This window comes from Ranitomeya imitator, chromosome 2, assembly GCF_032444005.1.
Source record: "Ranitomeya imitator isolate aRanImi1 chromosome 2, aRanImi1.pri, whole genome shotgun sequence".
Classification (NCBI taxonomy): Eukaryota; Metazoa; Chordata; class Amphibia; order Anura; family Dendrobatidae; genus Ranitomeya; species Ranitomeya imitator.
Genome location: NC_091283.1, coordinates 226,396,681 through 226,421,702, shown reverse-complemented (window position 1 = coordinate 226,421,702; position 25,022 = coordinate 226,396,681). Strand labels below are relative to the sequence as shown.

At 47.5% G+C, this 25,022-nt stretch overlaps 1 protein-coding gene across 1 annotated transcript; it reads right to left on the bottom strand.

Moving 5' to 3' along the window:
• Positions 1–2,554: 2,554 nt before the first annotated feature.
• On the bottom strand, positions 2,555–24,694 carry RPS4X (ribosomal protein S4 X-linked). The gene is made up of 7 exons (XM_069748656.1): positions 24,616–24,694; positions 22,595–22,672; positions 22,256–22,436; positions 20,320–20,417; positions 15,166–15,337; positions 9,943–10,100; positions 2,555–2,695 (listed from the first exon to the last, which is right to left on the bottom strand). Exons 1-7 carry the CDS (start codon positions 24,616–24,618, stop codon positions 2,594–2,596), a joined length of 792 nt encoding a protein of 263 aa, XP_069604757.1. The 5' UTR covers positions 24,619–24,694; the 3' UTR covers positions 2,555–2,593.
• Positions 24,695–25,022: the final 328 nt, after the last annotated feature.

Here is a 25,022-nt window from a genome sequence, read left to right as displayed (position 1 = left end):
ACAGTACCATGTATACGTATGGAAAACAAAATCCACAGTGCACATGCTGCGGAAAAACAGCACGGAAACGGAGCGGTGTTTTTCTGCAGCATGTCAATTCTTTGTGCAGATTCCGCAGCAGTTCAATAGGAATTTCTCAGTAGGAATCAGCAGGTGTAAAACCGCAGGTGGAATCCACACAAAAAACGCGGGTAATCCGCAGTGCGGTTTACCTGCGTATTTTGCAAAAACTGTAGAAAAATCCGCACACCAATCCGAAACGTGTGCACATACCCTGAACCTTCTTTCCGCCAGACGTGGAGGATGCCCCCTTGTTCCTGTCTCAGGACTGAGTAAAAAAGATCATCAGAAAGGTCTTTGTACTGTCCCCTCGTGTATTAATACATTGTAATAATATCTCCCCTTAGCCTTTGTTTTTTCCAAACTAAATAACCAAGTGTAATAACCTATCTTGCTATTGCAGACCCCCCAGTCCTCTAATAACCTTGGTCGCTCTTCTCTGCACCCGCTCCAGTTGAGCTATGTCTTTCTTATACACCGGAGACCAGAACTGTACAGAGTGGTCGCACTAGTGACTTGTTTAATGATGTTCTCCTCATGAGCATCTATGCCTCTTAATGCATTTCATTATTTTGCCTTTGCAGCAGCTGCCTGACACTGGCCACTAAGGCTGTGTGCCCACATTGCATTTTTATGCAGCAGTGGAAACGCATAAAACAGTTTAAAAACCGCATTCCCATGCAATCCTATGGTATTCTGCAGCTGCTGTGCCCATGTGGCAGATTCACATAGCGGTAAAACCCACAGCATGTTCATTATTTCTGCGGAATCGCAGCGATTCCGCAGCCATAGGATTGCATTGAAATGCTCACTTTACATGTGGCTATGCCCACCATGCGTAAAGTGAGCGCTTCATGTGCGGCTAGTACCCGGGTCTGGAGGAGGGGAGACTCTCCTCCAGGCCCTTGGGAACCATATTTCTGTAAAGAAAAGAATACAAAATATGGATATACTTACCTTCTGATGGCCCCCGGAGTTCTCCCACCCCTCAGCGGTGCACGCAGCGGCTTGACCCAGTCCGAGTGTGCTCCATTAATAACCACCCTTTGTTTCCTATCCCTGAGCCAGCTCTCAACCCACTTACACATATCCCCTATCCCCATTATTCTCATTTTATGTATCAACCTTTTGTGTGGCACCGTATCAAAAGCTTTTGAAAAGTCCATATACACTACGTCCACTGGGTTCCCTTGGTCCAGTCCTTACCTCTTCATAGAAGCTGATCAGATTAGTCTGACATGAACGGTCCCTAGTAAACCCGTGCTGATACTGGGTCATGAGGTTATTCCTCTTCAGATACTCCAGTATAGCATCCCTTAGAATGCCCTCCAGGATTTTACCCACAGTAGAGGTGAAGCTTACTGGCCTATAATTTCTAGTTCAGCTTTTGTTTCCCTTTTGAATATTGGCACCACAACTGTTTGTGGCGGGATAGGGTGATATTTTCAGTGACACCACTTATTTGATTTAGTCTTTCACATCATGTTTTTTTACCTACTTTTCAGCAATATGATGAAAAAGTTCTTTGCCAAGTTTATTTTTACACTGAAGGGTTAACTAGCGGGACAGTTTTATAGATCAGACCATTCTTGACAAGGCGATACCAAATGTGTACTTTTTTTGTTTTTACAAAAATATATTGCTATATTTTTGTAATTTATTCTGTAATATTTTTTATTTTGTCCCTCTATAGGACTACTCTAAGCACCAATACATTGCTTTATACCGGTCAGCATTACACTGACAGAAGCCTCTTAGACCACACTCCTGGCATGGTCTAACAGGCCATCATAGTTAACAGACCTGAAGGTCATCATCACGACTTTGGAATGCGATGACAAGGGTGCACCGAGGTCCCCTTATTTACATTTTGTAATTAACTAGAATTTAGTAAAAAAAAAAAAATTTTTTTTTTTTAATAGAAAAATAGTAATAGTGCGGTTTCATATGACCGTCTAAAGAGTTCAATGTCAGTGATGACAGCCTGACTTTTATGGGTTAATAGTAGTGATGAGCGAGTGTGCTTGTTACTCTGGTTTTCTGAGTATCTTGGGTGTGCTCGTAGACTGTGTCCCCGCAGCTGCATGATTTGTGGCTGCTAGACAGCCTGAATACATGTGGGGATTCCCTACCTAACAGGCAACCCCTGCATGTGTTCAGGTTATCTAGCAGCCACAAATCATGCAGCTGCGGTAACACAAAATCTACGAGCACGCCCAAGATACTCGGAAAATCGAGTAATGAGAACACTCGCTCATCACTAGTTAATAGCCATCAGCGCCCTGTGCGATCATTGCTGCTAGAGGCGGGTGCTGACTGATCACCTGCATCTGCAGCTCCGCTTCCATCACTACAACAACAGCTATAGAGGTGGAGTAAAAGAAAAGAAGTGTGCGGGCTGTCATCATCCATCACCATCATCGCATCCTCCACCATCACCATCTCCTCCACCACATCTCCATATTGCACAGAAGAACCAAACCAAAGCAGCAGCTGTCAGACAGAACAAGGTTTTATTGAACAGTTTGTGGACTCATCCGCTGGACTGCTTGGCCGCCAGTCTCTTGTCTCTCTCCTCAGCGATGGTCAGGCGGATTCCCTTTCCACGTGGCAATGACACCCAAGGCTTGTTACCCTGCAAAAGAATAACATTGTTTTTAAAGTACAGAAAACAGTCCCCCCGCAGGTATCACAGGCGGCTACAGAAAGAATTATGTAAGAGTGCCATAAAGACATTATCCATCATGCCATCGCCCATCACACCCTGACCGGAACATGCAGACACTACACGGGCAGATACCAGGGGTGGGGGCGCTGACACTACACATGGGGGGTAACCGAGACCCCGTAGAACATGATTCGAGTTGGTTTTCCTTTCATTTCTCTCTCCTCTGATATGATCTAGCATACCAGAGGAGATATAGATGGAGTTCTCCTGAGGCAACCCGGTACCTCGCCATCCCCAGATCCTCGTGCTAGATCCCCCATCCCTCCACATCTTCCTGGAACAAAATTGCAGTGTGCCTGCCGAGATCTGCCGGCCGGTACCCAGCCACAATAGATTTTTCCTATTGGTTCATTTTCATTATTGTGATCACAGAGCTCAAAAGAAAAACATAAATCATACCCCCTTTGTCATCCCCTTAGTTAAAAAAAATAGGGGTGTGTTGGGGTTAGAATTGGAGGGGGGGTTTCCACTGTTTAGAAACATCAAGGGAACTGCAAACTTTACAGTGTCCTACATTATGAGCCCTGCCATGCGCCCAAACAGTCGCTTTCCCCCATATACAGGGTATCCGCGTACTCAGGAGAAATTGCACAACAAATTTTGGGGCCTATTTTTTCCTGATACACTTGTGAAAATAAAGTTTGAGTCTAAAATAATTTTTTTTGTGAAGAAAGTTAAATGTTCATTTTTTCCTTCCACATTGCTTTAGTTCTCGTGAAGCTCCTGAAGGGTTAATAAACTTCATTAATGTGGTTTTGAGCATCTTGAGGGCTGCAGTTTTTAGAATGGTGTCACTTTTGGGTATTTTTTCTTAATCACAGACCCTCAAAGTCACTTCACATTCGGATGTAAATTTTGTTGGAAAAATGAGAAAAATCACTGGTCAACTTTTAACCCTTGATTAAAATATTGTGCTGATGTAAAGTAGGCATGTGGGAAATGTTATTTATTAACTATTGTGTGTGACTTAAGAGCACAAAAGTTAAAAAGTTTGAAAAAGGCAAACTTTTTGCAAAATTTCCATTCTTTCATAAACACAAGTCATATCAAAGAAATGTTACCACTATCATGAAGTACAATATATCAAGAGAAAACATTCTCAGAATCAGCGGGATACGTTGAGTTCGAGTTATCTATATATATATAATTGCCTAAGGGTTTTTCTGTCTGTCTGTCTGTCCTGGAAATCCCGCGTATGATTGGTCGAGGCCGTCGACCAATCAGCGACCGGCACAGCGACGATGATGTCATAAAGGACGTAGACATCCCGCGTCTGATTCAGCGACGGGCACAGTATCGACCAATCAGCAACGGGCACAGCGACGATGATGTCATAATGGTTGCCATGGCGACGATGATGTCAAAGGTTGCCTCGATCAATCAGCGACGGACACAGTCTGCCGCGAATTCTGGAATCATCATTGCCCATATACTACGGGACATGCATATTCTAGAATACCCGATGCGTTAGAATCGGGCCACAATCTAGTAACTTCATAAAGGGTCAGTGGTCAGAATTGTAAAGAATGCCCTGGTCATTAACGTGTCCTGTCATCAGGATTGTGCTCCGTAACTACAGGCAGTGACAGGTCGGTGCCGTTATACTGATTACACTGATACCTGTGATCAGGATTGTGCTCCGTGACTACAGGCAGCGTCAGGTCGGTGCAGTTATACTGATTACACTGATGCCTGTGATCAGGATTGTGCTCCGCGACTACAGGCAGTAACAGGTCGGTGCAGTTATACTGATTACACTGATACCCGTGATCAGGATTGTGCTCAGTGACAGGTCGGTGCAGTTATACTGATTACACTGATACCTGGGGATGAAATCCATCTTGTGGAATCTGTATTCTCAGCTTTGAGTAAAGATATGCTCATGCTCCGGGATCTTCATGTGCTCCTCTGATTTACTATTCATGCTGAAGACTGCTGCCAGGTCACTGAGCCCTCACTGACCTGCCCCGAGTGTATATAATGAACATATATACATACCAAAAAACCTCTGCAGGCATGCACTGGCACCTGCAGCATAATCGCATGTGTACTGAGCATATAATTATGGTTGAGACTATCCTGATTTAAAAAACAAACAAAAATCCACACATTTGAAAATGGCGCCCACCTGCGCAGTAGCAGCTATTGGTGTATATAGAGGTGATCCATCTTGGAGTTTTTTCTTTTCTAGGAAGATGGCACGATCTGTGCATGCACTGTAGCAGCTATTGAATCACCTCTATAGACACCGATAGCTGCTACTGCGCAGGCTCGCCCAGCGCCATTTTCAAATTTTTTTTTAAATATCAAGATAAGCATATAATCATTATGGTTGAGGTTATTACACATGAAATTATGCTGCAGTGCAGGTGCCACCTCTAGGAGTTTTTTTTAGTTTGTATAATATTCATCATGTAAAATAGGGGACAGGACACTGAGGAATCAGTGACCTTATGAGAAGCCATACTGATGGCCGCCCGGGGAACCGAGCACATCATTAACTCAAAACTGAAAATACAGATTCCACAACAACCACCGGACGGATTCCATCACCAGGTATCGGTGTAATCAGTATAATGGTGCCGACCTGACTCTGTAGTCACTGAGCACAATCCTGCAGACACAGGCACTTTAACCCCTTTACCCCCAAGGGTGGTTTGCACGTTAATGACCGGGCCAATTTTTACAATTCTGACCACTGTTCCTTTATGAGGTTATAACTCTGGAACGCTTCAACGGATCACAGTGATTCTGACATTGTTTTCTCGTGACATATTGTACTTCATGATAGTGGTAAAATTTCTTTGATATTACCTGCGTTTATTTGTGGAAAAAAAAACACGGAAATTTGGCGAAAATTTTGCAATTTTCCAAATTGTAATTTAATTGCATAAAAATTCAAGAGATATGTCACACAAAATACTTAATAAGTAACATTTCCCACATGTCTACTTTACATCAGCACAATTTTGGAACCAAAATTTTTTTTTGTTATGGAGTTATAAGGGTTAAAAGTTGACCAGCAATTTCTCATTTTTACAACACCATTTTTTTTTTAGGGACCACTTCTTATTTGAAGTCATTTTGAGGGGTCTATATGATAGAAAATACCCAAGTGTGACACCATTCTAAAAACTGCACCCCTCAAGGTGCTCAAAACCATATTCAAGAAGTTTATTAACCCTTCTGGTGCTTCACAGGAATTTTTGGAATGTTTAAATAAAAATGAACATTTAACTTTTTTTCACAAAAAATTTACTTCAGCTCCAATTTGTTTTATTTTACCAAGGGTAACAGGAGAAAATGGACCCCAAAAGTTGTTGTACAATTTGTCCTGAGTACGCCGATACCCCATATGTGGGGGTAAAACACTGTTTGGGCGCATGACAGAGCTCGGAAGCGAAGGAGCGCCATTTGACTTTTCAATGGAAAATTGACTGGAATTGAGATGGGACACCATGTTGCGTTTGGAGAGCCCCTGATGTGCCTAAACATTGAAACCCCCACAAGTGACACCATTTTGGAAAGTAGACCCCCTAAGGAACTTATCTAGATGTGTGGTGAGCACTTTGATCCACCAAGTGCTTCACGGAAGTTTATAATGCAGAACCGTAAAAATAGAAAATCATTTTTTCGCCCCTAATTTTTTATTTTCCCAAGGGTAAGAGAAGAAATTGGACCCCAATAGTTGTTGTACAATTTGTCCTGAGTACGCCGATACCCAATATGTGGGGGTAAACCACTGTTTGGGCGCATGGGAGAGCTCGGAAGGGAAGGAGCGCCGTTTGACTTTCCAATGCAAAATTGACGGGAATTGAGATGGGATGCCATGTTGCGTTTGGAGAGCCACTGATGTGCCTAAACATTGAAACCCCCCACAAGTGACACCATTTTGGAAAGTAGACCCCCTAAGGAACTTATCTAGAGGTGTGGTGAGCTCTTTGACCCACCAAGGGCTTCACAGAAGTTTATAATGCAGAGCCGTAAAAATAAAACAATTTTTTTCCCACAAAAATAATTTTTTAGCCCCCAGTTTTGTATTTTCCCGAGGGTAACAGGAGAAATTGGACCCCAAACTTTGTTGTTCAATTTGTCCTGAGTGCGCCGATACCCCATATGTGGGGGGGAACCACCGTTTGGGCGCATGAAAGGGCTCGGAAGGGAAGGAGCCATTTGGAATGCAGACTTAGATGGAATGGTCTGCAGGCATCACATTGCGTTTGCAGAGCCCCTAATGTACCTAAACAGTAGAAACCCCCCACAAGTGACACCATTTTGGAAACTAGACCCCCCAAGGAACTTATCTAGATGTGTTGTGAGAACTTTGAACCCCCAAGTGTTTCACTACAGTTTATAACGCAGAGCCGTGAAAATAAAAAAATCTTTTTTTTCCCCCACAAAAATTATTTTTTAGCCCCCAGTTTTGTATTTTCCCAAGGGTAAAAGAAGAAATTGGACCCCAAAAGTTGTTGTCCAATTTGTCCCGAGTACGCTGATACCCCATATGTTGGGGTAAACCCCTGTTTGGGCACACGGGAGAGCTCTGAAGGGAAGGAGCACTGTTTTACTTTTTCAACGCAGAATTGGCTGGAATTGAGATCGGACGCCATGTCGCGTTTGGAGAGCCCCTGATGTGCCTAAACAGTGGAAACCCCACAATTATAACTGAAACCCTAATCCAAACACACCCCTAACCCTAATCCCAACAGTTACCCTAACCACGCCTCTAACCCTGACACACCCCTAACCCTAATCCCAACCCTATTCCCAACCGTAAATGTAATCTAAACCCTAACCCTAACTGTAGCCCTAACTGTAGCCCTAACCCTAAACCTAACCCTAATGGGAAAATGGAAATAAATACTCTTAATTTTTCCCTAACTAAGGGAGTGATGAAGGGGGGTTTGCTTTACTTTTATAGCTGGTTTTTTAGCGGATTTTTATGATTGGCAGCCGTCACACACTGAAAGATGCTTTTTATTGCAAAAAATATTTTTTGCGCTACCACATTTTGAGAGCTATAATTTTTCCATATTTTGGTCCACAGAGTCATGTGAGGTCTTGTTTTTTGCGGGACAAGTTGACGTTTTTATTGGTCACATTTTCGGGCACGTGACATTTTTTGATCGCTTTTTATTCCGATTTTTGTGAGGCAGAATGACCAAAAACCAGCTATTCATGAATTTCTTTTGGGGGAGGCGTTTATACCGTTCCGCGTTTGCCAAAATTGATAAAGCAGTTTTATTCTTCAGGTCAGTACGATTACAGCGATACCTCATTTATATCTTTTTTTTATGTTTTGGCGCTTTTATACGATAAAAACTTTTATAGAAAAATTTTTTGCATCGCTTTTTTCTCAGGACTATAACTTAATTTTTTTTGCTGATGATGCTGTATGGCGGCTCGTTTTTTGCGGGACAAGATGACGTTTTCAGCGGTACCATGGTTATTTATATCTGTCTTTTTGATCGCGTGTTATTCCACTTTTTGTTTGGCGGTATGGCTACGTTCACATTGGCGTTCCGCCAATGTGCGTCGCTGTTGCGCCGGCGACGCGCCCCTATGTTTAACATAGGGGACGCGTGCGTCGTTTTGGTGGCGTTTTTCGCCACGTGCGTCGTTTCCGACGCTAGCATCGGACGCAAGAAAACGCTACATGTAGCATTTTCTGTGCGTCCGATTTTCGTCGGGAAACGACGCACGCGTCGCAAAACGCGCGCGTTTTAGCGTGCGTCGCGCGTTGCGTCGCCGACGCACGGCGGCGCAACGCTAATGTGAACGTAGCCTATGATAAAGCGTTGTTTTTTGCCTCTTTTTTCTTACGGTGTTTACTGAAGGGGTTAACTAGTGGGCCAGTTTTATAGGTCGGGTCGTTACGGATGCGGCGATACTAAATATGTACATTTATTGTTTTGTTTTTTTTAGATAAAGAAATGTATTTATGGGAATAATATATATATATTTTTTCATTATTTAGGAATATTTTTTTTTTTATATATTTGGAAATTTTATTTTTTTAAAAACTTTTTTACTTTGTCCTGGGGGGACATCACAGATCGATGATCTGACAGTTTGCACAGATCACCGATCTGACTTACAGTGCTGCAGGCTTCACAGTGCCTGCTCTGAGCAGGCTCTGTGAAGCCACCTCGCTCCCTGCAGGACCCAGATGCCGCGGCCATCTTGGATCCGGGCCTGGAGCAGGGAGGGAGGTAAGGAGACCCTCGCAGCAACGCGATCACTTCGCGTTGCTGCGGGGGGCTCAGGGAAGCCCGCGGGAGCCCCCTCCCTGCGGGAAGCTTCCCTATACCGCCGGCACACCGCGATCATGTTTGATCGCGGTGTGCCGGGGGTTAATGTGCCGGGAGCGGTCCGTGACCGCTCCTGGCACACAGTGCCGGATGTCATCTGCGATAGTTAGCTGACAGCCGTCCGCGATCGGCTGCGCTCCCCCCGTGAGCGCGGCCGATCGCATATGACGTACCATCCCATCAGTGGTCATACGGGCCCACCCCACCTCGACGGGATAGTACGTCTAATGTCAGAAAGGGGTTAAGGTCAAAATTGTCAGGGTCACAAACAGGGTTAGAATACAAAGCACTTAATGCTTCAGTTTAGACAGCATCCCCCCTCCTGGGGTAAAATCCTTGCACTGTGTGTACACTAATTAAAATAAATATTTTTTTTTTTAGATCCATCACGTGCTATGATAAAAAAACAAACAAAAAAAACAAATTACACAGTGCTAGATGTACGTGTATATAATCCATTAACTTATAATATATGGAGTGTTATTGCATTACTTCTATATACACATAGTACTGTGCAGAAGTTGTAAGCAAGTGTGAGGAGAAAAAAGGGTTTTTAAAAACAGAAGTGATAAAGGGGCAATTAGTTTAGTTTTTTATTGCCATGGTCTTACCAGTGTTGGATATATAAAGAAAAAAAAAAAAAGAAAAGAAAAAAAAAAAATTGCATTCCCCATGTAGTACGGTTTGCCAGACCTCTGACCTGCACACACCAGGAACAGACTCCTAGGACTTTGTTACAGCGCACTACTATGGAGCGGAAATAAAAGCCACCCATGTACACAGCGATACAAGATGAGGAATTACAGCGCAGAAGCCACAGTGTCGCCAATCAGGAGAACTTACCTTGCCAATGACGAAAATGTTGGACAACCTTGTAGCAAAGCTGTTCCCATTCGCATCCTTCACGTGAACCACATCAAAGGAGCCCGGGTGCCGCTCCCTGTGGGTGATGACTCCAACTCGCCCCAAGTTAGCGCCTCCGGTCACCATGCACAGGTTACCTAGAAGAGAGCCAGGACAGCAGAATTAGCGGGGAGGGAGGAAAAAATACAAAGATGCACAGAAGGAAATGCCACTTTTTGGGTATGTGCACACGTTCAGGTTTTTTCGCGATAAAAACGCATACATATGCATCCTATCATTTAGAATGCATTCTGCAATTTTTTCCCGCTATATAAAGCGTTGGGAAAAAACGCAAAAAAAACCGCAACAAAAATGCATGCGGATTTCTGGCAGAAATGTCCAGTTTTTGTCAGGAAATTTCTGCTAGAAATCCTGACGTGTGCACATAGGATACCGTTGCACTATACGATTTACCAACGATCACGACCAGCGATACGACCTGGCCGTGATCGTTGGTAAGTCGTTGTGTGGTCACTGGAGAGCTGTCACACAGACAGCTCTCCAGCGACCAACGATGCTGAGGTCCCCGGGTAACCAGGGTAAACATCGGGTTACTAAGCGCAGGGCCGCGCTTAGTAACCCGATGTTTACCCTGGTTACCAGCGTAAAAAAAAAAAAAAACTACATACTTACATCCCGGTGTCTGTCCCTTGCCGTCTGCTTTCCCGCACTGACTGACTGCCGGCCGTAAAGTGAAAGCACAGCACAGCGGTGACGTCACCGCTGTGCTCTACTTTCACTTTACGGCCGGCAGTCAGTCAGTGCGGGAAAGCAGACAGCAAGGGACAGACACCGGAATGTAAGTATGTAGTGTTTTTTTTTTTTACATTTACGATGGTAACCAGGATAAACATCGGGTTACTAAGCGCGGCCCTGCGCTTAGTAACCCGATGTTTACTCTGGTTACAAGCGAACGCATCGCTGGATCGGTGTCACACACACCGATCCAGCGATGACAGCGGGAGAGCCAGCGACGAAAGAAAGTTCCAAACGATCTGCTACGACGTACGATTCTCAGCAGGGTCCCTGATTGCTGCTGCGTGTCAGACACAGCGATATCGTAAGGATATCGCTGGAACGTCACGGATCGTACCGTCGTAGCGACAAAAGTGCCACTGCGAGACGGTACCCATAGCCTTACACAAATTATTGACCAAGGGGTTTTTTGTGTTTGCACTTTTGTCCTTGTGCCTTCTTTGATTAGCAATAACTACGTCTCAGCCTTACAGAAGGTCTGAGATTACCACACAGTGCAGTGGTCACCAGACAACATGGCCGACATCTGCTGTGTGAGGAGCCAGCTCGGCTCTCAGCCTCCTCCCAAGACGAGGAGACAACATCCTACTGCAGGAAGGAGGGAATAAATGTACAGGTCCTTCTCAAAAAACTAGCATATAGTGTTAAATGTCATTATTTACCATAATGTAATGATTACAATTAAACTTTCATATATTATAGATTCATTATCCACCAACTGAAATTTGTCAGGTCTTTTATTGTTTTAATACTGATGATTTTGGCATACAACTCCTGATAACCCAAAAAACCTGTCTCAATAAATTAGCATATCAAGAAAAGGTTCTCTAAACGACCTATTACCCTAATCTTCTGAATCAACTAATTAACTCTAAACACATGCAAAAGATACCTGAGGCTTTTATAAACTCCCTGCCTGGTTCATTACTCAAAACCCCCATCATGGGTAAGACTAGCGACCTGACAGATGTCAAGAAGGCCATCATTGACACCCTCAAGCAAGAGGGTAAGACCCAGAAAGAAATTTCTCAACAAATAGGCTGTTCCCAGAGTGCTGTATCAAGGCACCTCAGTGGTAAGTCTGTTGGAAGGAAACAATGTGGCAGAAAACGCTGTACAACGAGAAGAGGAGACCGGACCCTGAGGAAGATTGTGGAGAAGGACCGATTCCAGACCTTGGGGAACCTGAGGAAGCAGTGGACCGAGTCTGGTGTGGAAACATCCAGAGCCACCGTGCACAGGCGTGTGCAGGAAATGGGCTACAGGTGCCGCATTCCCCAGGTAAAGCCACTTTTGAACCATAAACAGCGGCAGAGGCGCCTGACCTGGGCTACAGAGAAGCAGCACTGGACTGTTGCTAAGTGGTCCCAAGTACTTTTTTCTGATGAAAGCAAATTTTGCATGTCATTCGGAAATCAAGGTGCCAGAGTCTGGAGGAAGACTGGGGAGAAGGAAATGCCAAAATGCCTGAAGTCCAGTGTCAAGTACCCACAGTCAGTGATGGTGTGGGGTGCCATGTCAGCTGCTGGTGTTGGTCCACTGTGTTTCATCAAGGGCAGGGTCAATGCAGCTAGCTATCAGGAGATTTTGGAGCACTTCATGCTTCCATCGGCTGAAATGCTTTATGGAGATGAAGATTTCATTTTTCAGCACGACCTGGCACCTGCTCACAGTGCCAAAACCACTGGTAAATGGTTTACTGACCATGGTATTACTGTGCTCAATTGGCCTGCCAACTCTCCTGACCTGAACCCCATAGAGAATCTGTGGGATATTGTGAAGAGAAAGTTGAGAGACGCAAGACCCAACACTCTGGATGAGCTTAAGGCCGCTATTGAAGCATCCTGGGCCTCCATAACATCTCAGCAGTGTCACAGGCTGATTGCCTCCATGCCACGCCGCATTGAAGCAGTCATTTCTGCCAAAGGATTCCCGACCAAGTATTGAGTGCATAACTGAACATTATTATTTGATGGTTTTTTTGTTTGTTATTAAAAAACACTTTTATTTGATTGGATGGGTGAAATATGCTAATTTATTGAGACAGGTTTTTTGGGTTATCAGGAGTTGTATGCCAAAATCATCAGTATTAAAACAATAAAAGACCTGACAAATTTCAGTTGGTGGATAATGAATCTATAATATATGAAAGTTTAATTGTAATCATTACATTATGGTAAATAATGAAATTTAACTCTATATGCTAATTTTTTGAGAAGGACCTGTATATAGAAAGGTTTGTGTGGGGCAAAAACACATTGCATTACATTCCACCAGCTGATCAGCTTCTGCGCCACCATTGTGCGGGAGATGAATAAAAGCTGAAAATCAGCTGCGCGAAGGGACCGAGCTAAGAGGGTTTCCACAATACAGTTACTGTTAATAGATCCTAGAATAATTAACACAATTGGATGTGACAAATAAAATGTTCCTGTGCAGAGATAATCTTATAAATGTGCCCCTGCTGTACTGTGTAATGGCCGTGTCTGACCGTACAGGAACATGGTCTGATCTTACCACAGCTCCTGGGCAGGAGAGAAGAGAGAATACAGACAGGACAGCACAGGAACATTATTCCTATAAATGTGCCCCTGCTGTACTGTGTAATGGCCGTGTCTGACCGTACAGGGACATGGTCTGATCATACCACAGCTCCTGGGCAGGAGAGAAGAGAGAATACAGACAGGACAGCACAGGAACATTATTCCTATAAATGTGCCCCTGCTGTACTGTGTAATGGCCGTGTCTGACCGTACAGGGACATGGTCTGATCTTACCACAGCTCCTGGGCAGGAGAGAAGAGAGAATACAGACAGGACAGCACAGGAACATTATTCCTATAAATGTGCCCCTGCTGTACTGTGTAATGGCCGTTTCTGACCGTACAGGGACATGGTCTGATCATACCACATCTCCTGGGCAGGAGAGAAGAGAGAATACAGACAGGACAGCACAGAAACATCTTTATATATAATTGCCTAAGGGTTTTTCCGTCTGTGTCTGTCCAGGAAATCCCGTGTCTCTGATTGGTCGAGGCCGCCAGGCCTCGACCAATCAGCGACGGGCACAGCGACGATGATGTCATAAAGGACGTAGACATCCCATGTTTCTGATTCAGCGACGGGCACAGTATCGACGTAGATGTCATAATGGTTGCCATGGCGACGATGTCAAAGGTTGCCTCGACCAATCAGCGACGGGCACAGTCTGCCGCGAATTCTGGAATCATCATTGTCCATATACTATGGGGACATGCATATCCTAGAATACTCGATGCGTTAGAATCGGGCCACAATCTAGTTATTCCTATAAATGTGCTTCTGCTGTACTGTATAATGGCCGTGTCTGACCGTACAGGGACATGGTCTGATCATACCACATCTCCTGGACAGGGGAGGAAGAGAGAATACAGACAGGAACATTATTCCTATAAATGTGCCCCCGCTGTACAGCATAATCAGCTACTGGACTGGAATTAAACACTCACAAAGAGCTGATGGAGTACCGGTCTCTGAGGAGGCGAGGTGCCACGTGATGTGGGGTTGCCAGACTCCTGCTGTCACTGCTGCATGACTGACTGCTGCCCTTTCTTTGCTGCTCTGTCAGCCGCAAGTGCTAGGCGTCCCCAATCGAGGACATGTTACCGCACACTCACCCTCCGCAGCTCTGCATTTTGCATCTGCCGCGCGCCTCCTCCCGGCCTTCCCCGGAAGTAGAATAATCACTTCCGGGTCACAAGCGCCGACAACTCAGCGTCGCGCGTCTGCGACCCAGGACGGCATTCACCGGCCCCTGGGAACGCATCTCACTCCGGCCAGACGAGGGGGTGGGGGGTCTGTGAGCAGTACCAACTCACCAGCTCAGAATCTATAGCAAGTTAGATCTAGAACTGCAGAGGGACAAACTGGTGAAAAAGCTGGATATGAGTCAATGGCCAACACTAGTGGTATTTCTCCTGTACACAGGACAGCTAATTCTGGAATGTTACTTGAAAGTACAGATAGCCTAAATGGAAGGCTAGACGCAGGGCTCTAACCTGAGTAAGTTACTAATGCTGACAAGTAGTAAACCAGAGGAACTACCCCCACACTGGACAGTGGGCGACAGACCCGGCTCGTACTTTATATGCACTCTTCGTTGGCTTACATTACACCGATTGCAGCTGAACACCACTGTGTTTCCTCAACAATAAATTGCAACTTTTTCAATGCTTAACACTAAAACCTTTTTTTGCCCTCTTCACCAGGTCTCTAATGAGGAACCTGCATCAGCTTTTTTGGCACAGACCAGTAATACATCATTTGTCCAAATTCATTCACACACCCACCCATAAACCTTCCGCCCCCATTTCTGGACAATGGCCATAAATGTGGGCCAATATCTGTGCTGTCAGTGCCGCACACTTACCAGTATCAAACTTGATGAATTCTGTGATCTTGCCAGTTTCCAGGTTAATCTGAACACTGTCATTGACCTTAATGAGGGGGTCTGGGTAACGGATGGTGCGGGCATCATGGGTCACCAGGTGAGGGATTCCCTTTGTTCCCATCCAGATCTTCCTCACTTTGCACAGCTTGTACTGGAAAAGGTAACAGACCGTTAGTATCACCGCACACGACACAACAGACCAGAAAATAAAACAGCGACGTGCAGATCCCACCATGAACACTTTACTGTGCAAAGTGGAGAAACGACCACAAAACCCAGGAGCATCGTCCTGCGGCAGAATAAGGAGGAACACACAACATCAGAGACTCAAAGCCGGTCACCAGCACATCTGCCACGAACACTGGGAGCGCCGCTCCACCGCTACCAGCACGGCAACTACTTTATCTACACTTTGGGAAAGCAAACCTTTGGATGAAGCTGGATCAGAGAGCAATGTGACAGAATGACTTGTGTCATTAGCGGAACCATCTTAGGGTTGTTACATCACTGACACACCAGATTCCTCAAGTTTAAGGCTTCACCATTTTTGCAGAATAAAATCACCTTGAGGGAATGTGCAGATGGCGTCCAAGTTGGACTGTGCCTGGAAGAAGCTCAGAAATGGCGCCCCATAACATGGACATAATGGACAGCAGTGTGAATCCGGCAGTGATGTGCACACGCTCCACCTCCTGCCAGGACCAGAAACCCCGGGACGGCGGTCTATTCTGAAATCTCTGAAGATGCGGTGACCAGCGGTCATTTCCTGAAGCAGGTTGCCTTACAAATCCCAACGGGAGTGCCGACATCCAGAGACAACGGGCACTTGAGAGGAAGATTTATCATGAGGGGATTGCAGGCATCCTGAGCCAAAGTTACCAGTGTCGCACACAGGGCTGTAGAGTCGGAGCCCATTTTGGTGGAGTAGAGTCATGGAAATTGAGGAGTTGAATGTTTGGCTTACCAACTCCACAGCCCTGGTCGCACCAGACGTGATGACACAGGACAGTGTGATAACAGTATGTCTGCTGCAGAGTACAGAGAGCACAGACGTGATGACACGACAACACAGAGCACAGACGTGATGACACAGGACAGTGTGATAACAGTATGTCTGCTGCAGAGTACAGAGAGCACAGACGTGATGACACGACAACACAGAGCACAGACGTGATGACACAGGACAGTGTGATAACAGTATGTCTGCTGCAGAGTACAGAGAGCACAGACGTGATGACACAGGACCGTGTGATAATAACAGTATGTCTGCTGCACAGTACAGAGAGCACAGACGTGATGACACAGGACAGTGTGATAATAACAGTATGTCTGCTGCACAGTACAGAGAGCACAGACGTGATGACACAGGACAGTGTGATAACAGTATGTCTGCTGCAGAGTACAGAGAGCACAGACGTGATGACACAGGACAGTGTGATAACAGTATGTCTGCTGCAGAGTACAGAGAGCACAGACGTGATGACACAGGACAGTGTGATAACAGTATGTCTGCTGCAGAGTACAGAGAGCACAGACGTGATGACACAGGACAGTGTGATAACAGTATGTCTGCTGCAGAGTACAGAGAGCACAGACGTGATGACACAGGACAGTGTGATAATAACAGTATGTCTGCTGCAGAGTACAGAGAGCACAGACGTGATGACACAGGACAGTGTGATAATAACAGTATGTCTGCTGCACAGTACAGAGAGCACAGACGTGATGACACAGGACAGTGTGATAACAGTATGTCTGCTGCAGAGTACAGAGAGCACAGACGTGATGACACAGGACAGTGTGATAACAGTATGTCTGCTGCAGAGTACAGAGAGCACACACGTGATGACACAGGACAGTGTGATAACAGTATGTCTGCTGCACAGTACAGAGAGCACACACGTGATGACACAGGACAGTGTGATAACAGTATGTCTGCTGCACAGTACAGAGAGCACAGACGTGATGACACAGGACAGTGTGATAACAGTATGTCTGCTGCAGAGTACAGAGAGCACACACGTGATGACACAGGACAGTGATAACAGTATGTCTGCTGCACAGTACAGAGCACAGACGTGATGACACAGGACAGTGTGATAACAGTATGTCTGCTGCACAGTACAGAGAGCACAGACGTGATGACACAGGACAGTGTGATAACAGTATGTCTGCTGCAGAGTACAGAGAGCACAGACGTGATGACACAGGACAGTGTGATAACAGTATGTCTGCTGCACAGTACAGAGAGCACAGACGTGATGACACAGGACAGTGTGATAACAGTATGTCTGCTGCAGAGTACAGAGAGCACAGACGTGATGACACAGGACAGTGTGATAACAGTATGTCTGCTGCAGAGTACAGAGAGCACACACGTGATGACACAGGACAGTGTGATAACAGTATGTCTGCTGCAGAGTACAGAGAGCACAGACGTGATGACACAGGACAGTGTGATAACAGTATGTCTGCTGCAGAGTACAGAGAGCACAGACGTGATGACACAGGACAGTGTGATAACAGTATGTCTGCTGCAGAGTACAGAGAGCACAGACGTGATGACACAGGACAGTGTGATAATAACAGTATGTCTGCTGCACAGTACAGAGAGCACAGACGTGATGACACAGGACAGTGTGATAACAGTATGTCTGCTGCAGAGTACAGAGAGCACAGACGTGATGACACAGGACAGTGTGATAACAGTATGTCTGCTGCAGAGTACAGAGAGCACACACGTGATGACACAGGACAGTGTGATAACAGTATGTCTGCTGCACAGTACAGAGAGCACACACGTGATGACACAGGACAGTGTGATAACAGTATGTCTGCTGCAGAGTACAGAGAGCACAGACGTGATGACACAGGACAGTGTGATAACAGTATGTCTGCTGCACAGTACAGAGAGCACAGACGTGATGACACAGGACAGTGTGATAACAGTATGTCTGCTGCACAGTACAGAGAGCACAGACGTGATGACACAGGACAGTGTGATAACAGTATGTCTGCTGCAGAGTACAGAGAGCACACACGTGATGACACAGGACAGTGTGATAACAGTATGTCTGCTGCACAGTACAGAGAGCACACACGTGATGACACAGGACAGTGTGATAACAGTATGTCTGCTGCAGAGTACAGAGAGCACAGACGTGATGACACAGGACAGTGTGATAACAGTATGTCTGCTGCACAGTACAGAGAGCACAGACGTGATGACACAGGACAGTGTGATAACAGTATGTCTGCTGCACAGTACAGAGAGCACAGACGTGATGACACAGGACAGTGTGATAACAGTATGTCTGCTGCAGAGTACAGAGAGCACAGACGTGATGACACAGGACAGTGTGATAACAGTATGTCTGCTGCACAGTACAGAGAGCACAGACGTGATGACACAGGACAGTGTGATAACAGTATGTCTGCTGCAGAGTACAGAGAGCACAGACGTGATGACACAGGACAGTGTGATAACAGTATGTCTGCTGCAGAGTACAGAGAGCACAGACGTGATGACACAGGACAGTGTGATAACAGTATGTCTGCTGCACAGTACAGAGAGCACAGACGTGATGACACAGGACAGTGTGATAACAGTATGTCTGCTGCAGAGTACAGAGAGCACAGACGTGATGACACAGGACAGTGTGATAACAGTATGTCTGCTGCAGAGTACAGAGAGCACACACGTGATGACACAGGACAGTGTGATAACAGTATGTCTGCTGCAGAGTACAGAGAGCACAGACGTGATGACACAGGACAGTGTGATAACAGTATGTCTGCTGCACAGTACAGAGAGCACAGACGTGATGACACAGGACAGTGTGATAACAGTATGTCTGCTGCACAGTACAGAGAGCACAGACGTGATGACACAGGACAGTGTGATAACAGTATGTCTGCTGCACAGTACAGAGAGCACAGACGTGATGACACAGGACAGTGTGATAACAGTATGTCTGCTGCACAGTACAGAGAGCACAGACGTGATGACACAGGACAGTGTGATAACAGTATGTCTGCTGCACAGTACAGAGCACAGACGTGATGACACAGGACAGTGTGATAACAGTATGTCTGCTGCACAGTACAGAGAGCACAGACGTGATGACACAGGACAGTGTGATAACAGTATGTCTGCTGCACAGTACAGAGAGCACAGACGTGATGACACAGGACAGTGTGATAACAGTATGTCTGCTGCACAGTACAGAGAGCACAGACATGATGACAGGACAACACAGAGCACAGACGTGATGACACAGGACAGTGTGATAACAGTATGTCTGCTGCACGGTACAGAGAGCACAGACGTGATGACACAGGACAGTGTGATAATAACAGTATGTCTGCTGCACGGTACAGAGAGCACAGACGTGATGACACAGGACAGTGTGATAATAACAGTATGTCTGCTGCAGAGTACAGAGAGCACAGACGTGATGACACAGGACAGTGTGATAATAACAGTATGTCTGCTGCACAGTACAGAGAGCACAGACGTGATGACACAGGACAGTGTGATAACAGTATGTCTGCTGCAGAGTACAGAGAGCACAGACGTGATGACACAGGACAGTGTGATAACAGTATGTCTGCTGCACAGTACAGAGAGCACAGACGTGATGACACAGGACAGTGTGATAACAGTATGTCTGCTGCAGAGTACAGAGAGCACAGACGTGATGACACAGGACAGTGTGATAACAGTATGTCTGCTGCACAGTACAGAGAGCACAGACGTGATGACACAGGACAGTGTGATAACAGTATGTCTGCTGCACAGTACAGAGAGCACAGACGTGATGACACAGGACAGTGTGATAATAACAGTATGTCTGCTGCAGAGTACAGAGAGCACAGACATGAAGACACGATCCCGGCTCCTGCACACAAAAAATCATTCCATAATATCACTGCTTGCAGCAATAAGTTATTACCACAAATACTTTGTTATGGTGCAGGAAGGGAACAAGGAACACTATAGACTTAGCCCAAATAACGGAGACCTTAACAGCTGACCATTTTCAGCATTCAGGCAGCGGTGCCACAGTTGACGAGGACTGTGCTGGTGCATACAACATACGGCCACAACCCCGGCCGTCAGGGGAGCGTTACCTTTGCCTCTTCAGCTGTGATCCGGTGCACTGCGAATCTCCCCTTGGTGTCATACACCAGACGGAAGTGCTCACCAGTTTTTTCAATGCTGATGACATCTATAAAACAAGACAGGGGATGAATTGTATTTGTATTTAGGAGCAGCAGTTAGAGGAGGGGGCAGGGTAAAAAAAAAATCCTTCTCAGGGGCTTGGAGCTGTAAGGCTATGTTCACACTTTGCGTTGTCCTTCTGCAGGTTCTCCCGCAGCGGATTTGATAAATCTGCAGGGCAAAACAACTGCGGTTCTCCCTGCAGATTTATCGCGGTTTGTTCCGTGGTTTCCGCTGCGGGTTTCCGCCTATACTATTGATGCTGCATATGCAGCATCAATAGTAATGTTAAAAATAATAAAAATTGGTTATACTCACCCTCTGATGTCCGGATCTCCTGGGCGCTGCACCCGGCGGTCCGGTTCCAAAGATGCTGTGCGAGAAGGACCCTTCGTGACGTCACGGTCATGTGACCGCGACGTCACCGCAGGTCCTGGTCGCACAGCAACTCTGACCGGACGGCCGCGTGCAGCGCTGAGACTTCAGAGGGCGAGTATAACATGATTTTTTAACCCCAAATATGGTTCCCAGGGCCTGGAGGAGAGTCTCCTCTCCTCCACCCCGGGTAGGAACCGCACATTATCCGCTTACTTCCCGCAACGTGGGCACAGCCCCATGCGGGAAGTAAGCGGTTCAATGTATTCCTATGGGTGCAGAATCGCAGCGATTCTGCACAAAGAAGTGACATGCTGCGGGTTTTAAACCGCTGCGTTCCCGCGCGGTTTTTCCCGCAGCATGTGCACAGCGGTTTGCGGTTTCCATAGGGTTTACATGTTACTGTAAACGCTATGGAAACTGCTGCGGACCCGCAGAATCAAAATCTCAGCGGTTCCGCGGTAAAAACCGCAAAGTGTGAATATAGCCTTAAAGGATAAAAATAATGTAATGCTCTGGAACAGCAATTCTTCCTGTGTCAGCACAGACATACAGCACGACCTGCACTGGATACAGGTGGGTGCAGGAGACAGTTTTTTTGTACAACTCCAAACCCCTGGGGAAGCTATTTTTTATTTTTGCTCAAGAGAACCTCTATAAGACATCCTGTTAAACCCCAATGAAACAGCACAGTACACAGCATCAATGGCTGATCACTCAACAGAAGTAAAACATATTGTAGTTAGGAAGGGCCAAAAGCAAGATGCGCACAGATCTCCACAATGTGGACTGGGAAGGAAAGCAAGTACAGTCTCAGAGAGGGCAGAGAACAAACTACTAAAAAGGAGGGAATAAGCATGGCGGTTCAGTGGTTAGCACGGCAGTCCTGGGTTCAAATCTCACCAAGCAGAACATCTACAAGGAGTTTCTACATTTCTCCCCGGGTAATCTGATCTCCTCCCACACTCCCAATGTAGATTGTGAGCCCCACTGGGGACAGTGACGATGAGGTCTGTTAATGGCGCAATATAAGTGAGTAAAAAATAAATAAGTCCTGTATAGATGCGGTCCTGACTTAATAAATCATTGGAGGATGGAAATGAAAGGTGACCACAAACATATGTGAAGATATTTTTTATCCATGTCAAAAGTTTCCTGTAGCTTGTAAGGCAAGTGTCTGAATCAACTGCTTGAGTTGAAAGGGCACATAAGCTACAGAAGACCACCCCATCTCCTCTAGTTCTGTAAAGTGCAAAGCCCAGAGCTGCATGCCCAATACCCGGACCCCAGAACAAGACTAGTAGGTGGCACTCGCATGGCCTCCACAGTCAACAGGTTTCCACCATCTGAAAAATGTCATGTGTTTCTAAAGCAGAGTATCTAGCTCTAAAGAAGAAAACTACAAGACGCAAAACACTGCAGCCCCTCTTCTACAGGGTCCGTCGCAGCACACGAGAAAAATACACTCACCCATGAACCCGGCGGGGTATGTGATGTCTGTGCGGACCTTGCCGTCAATCTTGATGAAGCGCTGCATGCAGATCTTCTTCACCTCATCTCCAGTCAGAGCGTACTTCAGTCTGTTCCTCAGGAAGATGATGAGGGGCAGACACTCCCTGAGCTTGTGGGGCCCGGTGGACGGACGTGGCGCCTGTAGGCCGATAATGTCAGTGATTACAAACACATAAGTGGCATGGTACAGCATGAATTAGATCTTCAGAACGACAGTATTCTGGAGGAAGGCATGCTGCAAGGTGTAGTACTACAGCAACTGGATCCCCATTAGGTCACTACATTATAGATACTCACAAAGACACCAGTCAGCTTATCCAGCATCCAGTGCTTGGGGGCCGCCACGCGCTTCAAATGCTTCTTGGGTCCGCGAGCCTAAAGGAAAAAGAACAGAAACCGAAGGATCAGCACAGGCTCCAGGGAGCAGCACAAACCGGAATGTATGAAGACCCCCACACATCACAGAGAGGACAGCAAAGACCCCAGCAACATGGAGCAACACACATGGGGGTGTATGGAGCCCCCCACAGGTCACAGCATGGAGAGGAGAGACCCCAGTAACATGGAGCAACACACACGGGGGTGTATGGAGCCCCCCACAGGTCACATCATGGAGAGGAGACACCCCGGTAACACGCAGCCCCCCACAGGTCACATCATGGAGAGGAGAGACCCCGGTAACACGGGGCAGCACATACGGGGGTGAATGGAGCCTCCCCAGGTTACACAATAGGGAAAGGAGAGACCCCGGTAACACGGGGCAGCACACATGGGGGTGTATGGAGCCCCCCACAGGTCACAGCATGGAGAGGAGAGACCCCGGTAACATGGAGCAACACACACGGGGGTGTATGGAGCCCCCCACAGGTCACATCATGGAGAGGAGACACCCCGGTAACACGCAGCCCCCCACAGGTCACATCATGGAGAGGAGAGACCCCGGTAACACGGGGCAGCACACACGGGGGTGTATGGAGCCCCCCACAGGTCACAACATGGAGAGGACAGCAAAGACCCCAGTAACATGGAGCCCCCCACAGGTCACATCATGGAGAGGAGAGACCCCGGTAACACGGAGTAGCACACATGGGGGTGTATGGAGCCCCCCACAGGTCACATCATGGAGGAGAGACCCCGGTAACACGGGGCAGCACACACGGGGGTGTATGGAGCCCCCCACAGGTCACAGCATGGTGAGGAGAGACCCCGGTAACACGGGGCAGCACACACGGGGGTGTATGGAGCCCCCCACAGGTCACAGCATGGTGAGGAGAGACCCCGGTAACATGGGGCAGCACACACGGGGGTGTATGGAGCCCCCCACAGGTCACATCATGGAGAGGAGAGACCCCGGTAACACGGAGTAGCACACACGGGGGTGTATGGAGCCCCCCACAGGTCACAGCATGGTGAGGAGAGACCCCGGTAACATGGGGCAGCACACACGGGGGTGTATGGAGCCCCCCACAGGTCACAGCATGGTGAGGAGAGACCCCGGTAACACGGGGCAGCACACACGGGGGTGTATGGAGCCCCCCACAGGTCACATCATGGAGAGGAGAGACCCCGGTAACACGGAGTAGCACACACGGGGGTGTATGGAGCCCCCCACAGGTCACAGCATGGTGAGGAGAGACCCCGGTAACATGGGGCAGCACACACGGGGGTGTATGGAGCCCCCCACAGGTCACATCATGGAGAGGAGAGACCCCGGTAACACGGAGTAGCACACACGGGGGTGTATGGAGCCCCCCACAGGTCACAGCATGGTGAGGAGAGACCCCGGTAACATGGGGCAGCACACACGGGGGTGTATGGAGCCCCCCACAGGTCACAGCATGGTGAGGAGAGACCCCGGTAACACGGGGCAGCACACACGGGGGTGTATGGAGCCCCCCACAGGTCACAGCATGGTGAGGAGAGACCCCGGTAACATGGGGCAGCACACACGGGGGTGTATGGAGCCCCCCACAGGTCACAGCATGGTGAGGAGAGACCCCGGTAACACGGGGCAGCAGACACGGTGACGGGGGGGATGGACTACACACGGCCCCGATGACGACGCCTCAGCCGGCCGCACACGAGGACACTTTGGGCGGACGGAGCCCCAGCACACCGGCTCAGGCCTGGTCACACTGCTGCGCCTCAGTAATGGAGGACACGACCACCATCACTTTATCACTGCGGACAATGAAGGCCTGAACCGGGCGGCACAGGGGGTGTACAACATTACTATGGGGGAAAGGGATGAGGGAGCGAGTCCGGGACAGAGGATGGGGCTGGATACAGTGTCGGGGACGGAGGAGAACGATTCCTACCATGGCTGCGTCTGCAAAGGAAAGGACCTCCTTCTTCCGGGGCGGGCGGGATAAGACTGCGGCGCGCCACAGACGGAGAGCGAGGAGGGACCATACTTCCGTACGTGAGGTGCGGCGCAGCGGCCTCTACTGGAGCGGAGTGGTACTGCTCCGTGTGATGGCGCTCCCCCGGCCGTGCCCCGTGGGGTGGGAGGGAGTAGGGTTCGATTAGCTGCGGAGTGAACGCTGCGTACAACCGCAGGGTCCAGATGTTACAGCATAGTGAGGGTTTTATGAAATCCCGTCTCCACTATGCGTGCGTACCCGTACCGGGCAGCCCTGCGTTTCCGGACATGTGGCGCGTCTTTTTGAAACGCAGCATATCTGTTTACCTTGCGGTGACGTTCCGTCATGGCAAGGTAAAACAG

Coding starts and splice junctions, on each gene's coding strand:
- RPS4X (XM_069748656.1), bottom strand. Junction 22,437..22,594: donor ATAAGCTGACTGGTGTCTTT/GTGAGTATCTAT, acceptor ATCGGCCTACAG/GCGCCACGTCCGTCCACCGG. Junction 15,338..20,319: donor TCACAGCTGAAGAGGCAAAG/GTAACGCTCCCC, acceptor TACCTTTTCCAG/TACAAGCTGTGCAAAGTGAG.